At 40.9% G+C, this 9208-nt stretch overlaps 1 protein-coding gene across 1 annotated transcript; it reads left to right on the plus strand.

Moving 5' to 3' along the window:
• LOC124124582 (cholinesterase 2-like) lies at positions 1 to 6130 on the plus strand. The gene is made up of 2 exons (XM_046487792.2): positions 1 to 1624; positions 4758 to 6130. The coding sequence occupies exons 1-2, from the start codon at positions 399 to 401 to the stop codon at positions 4957 to 4959; spliced, it is 1428 nt and encodes a 475-aa protein (XP_046343748.2). The 5' UTR covers positions 1 to 398; the 3' UTR covers positions 4960 to 6130.
• Positions 6131 to 9208: the final 3078 nt, after the last annotated feature.

Genomic DNA, 9208 nt, shown 5'->3' on the forward strand with positions numbered 1-9208 from the left:
TTACACATATATAACGCCCTAAACGGCGAACAAAAATATCAATAAATCGAAATGAAAGGATCGGCATTTCGCTGGCTTCTTCTTCTTGCACTTCAACATGTATGGGGGGACCCTACCCCAGTCGTACACTGTCCCTGGGGGTCGGTTCAAGGCGTGTACCAGACGTCACCCACGGGAAAGAGCTACATCACCTACCTTGGAATCCCATATGCTCAACCACCGCTAGGAAGTCTCAGGTTTGAGAACCCTGTCCCACATCCTGGACCACAAGGGATATTTAAGACGACAGCTACATTTAATTTGGAGCCGTGTGTCCTCAACCACCCGTCCCTCATCACCCCTTGGCTCCATCTTCTCAGGATGAAGACTGCTTGACCCTGAATGTGTTCACCCCTGAGATGTCCTCCCCGACCCCCCGGGCAGTGATGGTCTGGGTACACGGGGGAGGCTGGTACAGAGGTGGTGCTGTGAAATTCAACATGTGGAAAATAACCACAGAGGCTCAGATAATTGGAGTCTCCATTCAGTATCGTCTTGGAGCTTTGGGATTTCTAAGTACCGGAAGTACCGTCATTCCTGGCAACTACGCTATGTTGGATCAGGTTCTTGCTTTGGAATGGGTCAAAGACAATATTGCCTCCTTTGGTGGTGACATCAATAACATTACCATATATGGACAGTCTGCAGGAGGGGCAAGCGTATCATGTCATACCCTCTCCCCCTTGTCCAAAGGATTGTTTAAGAGAGTCATCATGCAAAGTGGATCAGCACTTGGATTCTGGACAACTCGGACGGACGAAAGTAAATATGCCTATCAACTAGCCAAGAATGTAAACTGCCTGGTTTCGCAAAATCAAAGCCATAATGCCCAGAGCGACATGCGCATGATCGAGTGCCTTCGAAAGATACCTTACAGAAGCATCGTTGATGGTTCGGATTTTAACCTGTCATTGACATCATATTCTGATGATGCTGTTTGGAGCCCGGTAGTAGACAACCATTTCTTGGTGGGAGAACCAAGTAGGCTGACTGACGATGCCAGATTTCTCCAGTCAGTTGGATTCAACGAATATGACATTATGTTTGGCGTCAACAATGCTGAAGGAGGGATCATGGTGCATTTAGCAATGCAATATGGCGACCTACATAACATATCGGGGCTCGACATGATTTCAAAGCCTGGCTACTTCCAGGGCGAATACTTGCGCACGGTACTGAAACGATTCTATGGAGAATTTTTGAACGTGGACATAGATGTTGTGGAGTTTGAGTCTCGGATCTACACAGCTGTCCAGCAACCATATCCGCTGTTCAACCAAACAGCCGTCCAAGTGTTGGAGCAGTTGTTGAATACTGCTACCTTGATGTCTGCCTACAGGATTGCGCGTGCACGTGATCTCAACAACTCGTCGGGGAAAACCTTCCTGTACTTCTTTGATCACTACCCGGCATACGCTAAAAGATTCTACATTACAGGAATCTCTCATGGTGACATCAACTACTCCTTCGGGATTAACGACACCCTCATCCGTCTGAAGTACAACATCACTGGAAACATCAGCCAAGAGGAGTATCTTCTGTCAGACAAATTCGTTCAAATCCTGGCACAATTTGGAAAAACTGGGTGAATATTTTTTTATGCTTTTCGTAGTCCCGGAGGACTGATTACAAGGTGAAGTAGAATACAGTGGTTGCAAACATCTTTAAAGCCTTGTCTCGGTAGTATATAATTATGTTTTTCCCATATGTCATGGCCTCGTCATACCAAAAGACGTTAAAAGATGGTACTTGTTGTTAACCTGCCTGGCATTAAGGGGCAAACATTAGGACTGGTCTCCTCAGCATATTGTGTCTGAGTGGGATATTCATGTTCAAAAACGGTATGGTATCTCAGTGTGCTAGCTCTATATAATCGGTACAAGCAGACACACACGCGCGCGCGCGCACACACACACATGCATGCACGTATCTATATAAGTGCAATAATCTTGAACGCGACGTTAAACCCCATTTCACCCCATCTCACCTCACCTCACCATATGTCATTTGTGTTCACATTGCATTCCTAGTTTATGCACAAACATAAATGAAATCAAGCAAATCTCACTGTATGATAAACAGAATAAATAACATTGACAGAAATGATGATCCACAGAGATTAATTGACCTTCCTTGAAAGTGAGAAAATCAAGAATGTTTGGGCATATCGAAGTATACCTCAACTGTGTTAGACATTTTACTCGATGTATTAGTAACTGGTGTAGGCTTTTGGGAATGCAGTCTCATTGATATCAGCGAGCGTGTAATGATATGTTAGGATAACAAGATGGTAATGGTAAAGTGAACTGGGCCTCGGGTGTTCGCATGCTGCGTTATCGACAGGGTTTCCCTTTGTCAGGATTTCGGAAATTACAACCTTTTTATTAGCATGTTTTCCCAAAGAAAAATCATTTTATTGTATATGAAAGTGCTTTTAGCCATGATATTTAAATATAAATATAATGGTCTCTTGTCAACTTTCCCTATATGTCGAGATATATTTCAGTAGCTCCAGCCATCGGTGTCAATCGAACATGCTCTTTTTTTGAAGATTAGTCAAAAGTTGTTTGATCAAGGTGACAACATTCAAGGCCTCAGTAAAGCTTTCAAAACGTTTTATTGTAGACATATTCCAAAAATGACCAATGAATGACATAAATTATGTAGGATGCAATTCCCTTTTCAGGTTATACCATAAGTTCCCGTGTTGTTGTTTTTTTCAGGTGACTTGCCTTTGCATGTATTTGTGATAGGTGCCACCGATGGGGCAGGATACGCTCATATTTTCGCGAACAGTGGTATCATCATTATTTGATAGGGATTCATAAACACATGATCATCATATAGTAGGAATCGTACAATCAATTTCTTGTGAGTATGGAAAGGGTTTGGTCGTGTTTGGTAACATTTACCCGTGAAGCGTGATGTTACAGTAAAGGAGACTTTGGATGCATTGCTAGAATCCATAACTGGAGCGACGTTTTCTCAGATGGTATGAATCATTTGAAACTTAAAGCTTTGGTCAAAGAATATATTCCCGCAAATACGGTCCGAGCTCGTCAAAATGACAAGCCTTGGATCAATTCTGAACGAATAGGGACAGATAACATGTTCCCAGGATAAGCTGAAGTGTAAAGGATAGTTTTTAGGAAATAAAGTTAACTACATGAATGGTATGCAAAGGAAACGTTTTACTCCTATGTACATGAAACTTTTATTCAGAACATAAATTCTCGAACTGGAAACTATTACACAAGTGAAACATTTTCGAACGCCTGGTAATATGGGTGGTAATATATATGAGGATCTGTAGCCCGAATTCATATGTTGTGTCGTTGTTCATTAGCCTGAGTCTCTTCTTCCTGTAACACTAGTTTTAAGTAAATATGTGATATATAACTCGTGATTACACTGTCATCTGGCGACAGGTTTCTATGCAATTTATTTGTATAAGTTGATCAAGTCACAATATGGCCTATGGCTGGGATACTGTCTATTGACTTAAGATTCTAACTCACTCACTCACCTATTAGTCTCCTCTTTCATTTCCCTATTGTTCCAGATCTTTGTACTTAGTTGTTGTAAATACTTTCGCAATTGACTTAATAAGATGTGATAACGTGTGCCCAATCCAGTTCGGCATTGTTTGCTTGTTGTCTAACGCTGAATATGAAAACGATCTGTGATGCTCGTTTGTTTGTTTGTTTGTTGTGTAACGCTGCACTCAGCAATGTTCCAGCTGTATGACGGCGGTCTGTAAATAATCGAGTTTGGTCCAGACAATCCAGTGAGTGACATCATGAGCATCGCTCTGCGTAGTTGGGACAAGGTAACCAGGCATCAAAAGTGGAAGTGCGTTGCAACTTATAAGGACTAAAGCAAAAATAATACTACTTACAATAGTATCTTCGATTATTTGCACGATTATAACATTTTATTTTAACTTGTGATCACAAAGTGCACCCATGCTTTTCAAAAACAGTTGCATCTGCGTTTGTATGAGGTTGGTAAACACAATTATACGCCTGGTAATAGATATACATATATATGTATCTGCCAAAGTCTCCATGCAGTGATCCCAACACTGCTGTCAAGGAAACACTGCCGATATCATTACTTGTTGGGTATCTATTTCAACATTAGTATTTCCAAATTTCCACGTTTCCCTTAAGCGGGCAATATTTTTTAAAAACATTATTAGTTATAACATTTATCTATTCATCTTACCTTACACATTCATGTCGGCTTCTGACTGACTGACTGACTGACGCCCATTCTAATATGTTCATTTTACCCTGCTAACATGTAAGGTACGTTTCTTATTATCCCGCTCGAATTGCCGAACTGTTGGCATTACATTTGCAACATGCCAACCGCAATTTTGTTTCTCGAATTACTAATGTAAGAGGTCATTCTCCGGATTATGATATTTTCCGAAATATTTTTCCTGAAATACATCTAGGGGGAATAACTCTAAGTTTGTTTTGAGTCGTCTGCTATAAATGCCTAACTGTGGTATTCCTACTATTCGGGCCCAAGCCTGCATGAGACATACCTGCAATATAATTCGGTGTTCGATGAGATAAATTTATTGTCCACCCGAAGGGCGAGGGGAACATAAACGTAGAGGGTACATGAACCTATGTCCCCCTTGAGACCGGTGAACAACTTATAATTTCCCCATGCAACACAATTTGTTTTCTGTTCTATCCTTGCAGTGATCCCAACTCCGCTGTCAAGGAAAACCTGTCGACTGTATGGCGAGAGTTTTCTGGTCCCGACTGGAGTTATCTTTCCTTTACAACCAACATGGAGGTCAAGACTCATCTTCGACAGAGGGAGGCTGAACTATGGCTGGATCTCATCCCTAAACTGCACATGGATGGTAATAAGAATTGTGATGAGAAACAAAAGACTTAACCTGCCGTAAAGACATAATTATCGGCACTCGGATGATGGCTGAATATTGATTTAGCCTTCTTCGGAGTTTTATAGTCGGAAACCAAGACATTGATTCCTTCAGACATTGAACTATAAATGATCTTTCATTTAGGCACCTTTGCTCATATAAGCTCTCGTTTCTTTGGAATAGTCCTAAAACCACAATAAATGTGGATTAATTATAGTTATGTTAGGACTATAAACTATTGATTAATCCTTATTATAATGTGCTATAACCCATGTAGTGGCGTGTGTTTGTGACGGGTTCCAGCGGTGGAGCAGGGTACGCTCATCTTCTGGCGACCAACTGGTATCATTACTATTTCATAGGAGAGATAAGGTGAAATGGGGTTTAACGTGTCCAAGATTATTGCACTTATATAATCTCCACCCGGATGATGGTTGAATATTTGATTTAGCCTTCTTCGGAGTTTTATAGTCGGAAACCATATTATGTTTAATATAAGCTGGTTTATTCTATTACTGGCTGCGGTATAATCGAGTTAAACATAGTTGCTTCTACTAGTGATCTTCCAAATACATATAACACGGTTACTGCACTGTGACGTCACCATTACCTCAGGGGATGATAGCATGAACAGACTGGTGACGTTGTCAAGGTAACGTCGGGTTGGGGGTTTCTGAAGGAGACCGGAGACTATATATAATTTTATCATTTAACTAAAGCATTTATCCATGACATAAGCTTATGACATAAAAACATGTATGTCATACCCCAATGACATAAGTATGCAAATTAGATATGCAAATTAGATAACCGGAAATGGGACTTTTTTCGCCGGTGCAGTGAGTAGGTGTTTACAAACAACATGGATACCTTTGATGTTGGAGACAATGTTTTAATAGATGAAAGGGGAAGTGCTACAGTGATATCCGTGTTGAAAAATGGATATTACAGGTTACAGGTTGATGGTACTCTTTTTCTCAGCGAAGGAATATGCCATAAAGGAGTTAAGAGGTTGTTTATTTTGGTTTACACGGCTATGGAAACCTTGTATCACTACGCAAGATCTATTAGTAAGATTTCGACAAGTTGCTGATGTTATTGTTAATGCAATTATTCCTTAATAGGGAAGCAAAAATGATAAATAGAATTCATCACTCGTGTTTTTTAATATGGGAAATATCAACCTCGTCCCGTTAATCCCGATTAACTAAGACTCGGTTGATATTTCCCATATTAAAAAACACTCGTGATGAATCCTCTATGTAAACATTTCATCATTTATGAAAAGTAGCAATGAAAATATGTCTTCACAGGCCTCCAATGAGAAGAATGGTACTTGGATTGACTATACAAGCTAAATAGCCATAAAATCCATATGAGCCACACATATGTGTGATACTTGCTGTAGCCCACCTTTCAATGTGTATTGCCCAATAAACTAGTATTTACAATAAAGAATGCTATGCCTTGCTATCATTTAATATGAATATTTGACTGGATTAGCCAAATAAAATATTTGTGTAAAAATTCTTTTGAAGCGTACATAAAAGGAACAGTTGCATGCTTAACATTCAAGGTGTATCTGTCAATAGTTTACACGATGTTCGGCTGTACGAGAGACCGGCCACATTACCGCGAAACCGACGTTCATAAGCGTATATGTTTTTTAACCTGAGGTATAGATGATATACAGTTTTGGTCTCTGGGTTTTTCCATTAGACGAGAGAAATTTATGAAAACAAAAGTCCCAAAAAAACGACGGAAACACAAGTTCACAACTTCCACATTCCCCAGAATTGTGTTTGACCATGAGACACTTTATCTTGTAATTGTGGGACGGTCGGGTAGCCTTGTGGTTAAAGCGTTCGGTCGTCACGCCGAAGACCCGGGTTTGATTCCCGACATGGGTACAATGTGTGAAGCCCATTTCTTGTGTCCCCCGCCGTGATATCGCCATGGATTCGAACCAGCGAGGTCCACACCGAAGGCAAACGAATGTAGTCTTCTGCCACGGCAATTAGGAAGAAATTGCATAAATTAACAACTAAACATTTACTTACCTCAGAACAAATTGTTGATCCGTCTGTATATGTGTTTTATGCAGTGCGTCTTATGTTACTCTATGATTGTACGTGTGATTTGGTGGTCAGGCTCGCTGACTTGGTTGATGTATGTCATCGTATCCCAATTGCGTGGATCGATGCTCATGATGTCAATCACAGGATTGTCTGGTCCAGATTCGATTATTTACAGACCGCCGTTATATAGCTGGAATATTGCTGAGTGCGGGCGTTAAACAACAAACAAACAAACAAACAAACAAACAAAACGTGTGATTTGGTAGCTTTTCGTTCAATGCAACGAATAGATAGAAAAGAAATTACTTACTATCTTGATCAGGGCTGTGATTGCGCATAAGAGGCCTGTCAACAAAGGCAAGTAGCGTTTACCTGATTGATAAATGTGCTCGAGTTGGTCCAAAATGAATGGTATACTTGCCCCGGAACATGCATTTCATAACCCGAGTCGGCAAAGTGCGAGGTGCACGTGCAAAAGGCTCGGGGAACATATTGGACGCGCATCACACAGGGGCGACTCACACTGTGTCCACACAGTTTAGCATAGAGTTCCTGAATATCTTTCAAAATACCTTTGGGCACTCGTGAAGAGCAACCTCCTCGTGGTGAATGCTGGGTAGCGCTAATAGCTCTTCACCCCATTGTTTGCCGTGGGTTGCGCCCCTGTGTCGGTGGAGGAAGGGATTCTGGTGGTTGAGGGCACTGGAGCCAGGAACCGGTGTTCCTTTTGCCCAACACACCACTTTGACCCTAACTTCACCTAGACGGGTGTTAGAATGGGCCCGGTTTTATCAATCGGCTGGTCACGTCATGCCCTGTGCATGGTTTATTTCGATTTTGAATGTATCTTTATATTCAACATAGTTATTTAACATAAACAATTTGAATTCATTATAAATCTGAGTAGTATAGGTAATGGGGGTTCTGGACCACTTCCACTGTAGCTGGATTTATATACCTATACTGCTACTACAGATGGAATTTTTTATGTCAAAATGAATTATGTGATTTAATGATAGTCATGAGATTAAGTTAAATTGGCTCCAGTTCACCACCACCTGGGGCCAATGATATAAATTTTTATAGGTAATAAGGGTTCTGGCTCACTTCCACTGTAGCCAGATTTGTATTAAACGAAATATCAATATTAATTAATAATGGATAAAATTTACTATAGCCCACAAGGATATTGGAAAGGTGTAGGAGCAATAAAAAAATTAGCCACCGCGGCTAAGGTATCTAAAGATGTGGCCAAGGATTGGTTAAAGAAACAAGCGATGTGGCAAATATATTTACCGGCACCGCGTTATATACCGAGGAAGAAGTTTGATATTTTTACAACGAATGAAGTTCATCAGGCTGACCTCTTGTTTCTTCCCCACGATAAGGTAAAACGCAAAACGTATAAATACGCTTTAACAGTAGTGGATGTGGCTAGTCGATACAAAGAGGCTGAGCCATTAACATCGAAAGAATCAACAGAGGTAGCTAATGCACTGAGTCGCATATATAAACGCGGACCGCTAAAATGGCCTAAGCTATTTCAAGTAGATCCCGGTCGCGAGTTTATGGGATCGGTAACTAAACTGTTAACAAAGAACGATGTCAAAATCGTCCGTGGTGAAAGAGAGGCCCACCGCAGTCAAGCTATCGTCGAAAGATTTAACAGGACATTAGCGGAACGTTTGTTTGGCTATCAGTATGGGATCGAAATGAAATCCGAGCGATTGAGATCAACCGAATGGGTGACACGATTATCAGCCGTTGTATCAGCGCTGAATAATGAAGTAACGAGATTAATAGGGAAGAAACCATCCGATGCTATTAAAATGAAATCCGTGACTTCCAAATCTTCAGCACCGAGGAGAGGTAAAGAACGAAAACTTCCGGATAGAGTAAGGGTAAGATATTTATACCAGGCTGGTGAACTCGAAGGAGGCCTACGTCGCGCAACCGATCCCATATGGTCCCTTAAGATGTATAACATTAGTCGATTGGTTATGAAAGAAGGAGAGCCTATTCTTTATTATCTTCAAGATGGACCGGGTAGGGCATTTGTACGAGAAGAGTTGTTCATAGTTCCCGACGGTACAGTATTACCACCATAACCATAAGCATAGGTATTTACACCATCATTATCAATCCATCTCTTTGTATCTAAGGGGGATAATGATGTCTTGTT

This window comes from Haliotis rufescens, unplaced genomic scaffold, assembly GCF_023055435.1.
Source record: "Haliotis rufescens isolate VD_foot unplaced genomic scaffold, xgHalRufe1.0.p SCAF_13, whole genome shotgun sequence".
NCBI lineage: Eukaryota > Metazoa > Mollusca > Gastropoda > Lepetellida > Haliotidae > Haliotis > Haliotis rufescens.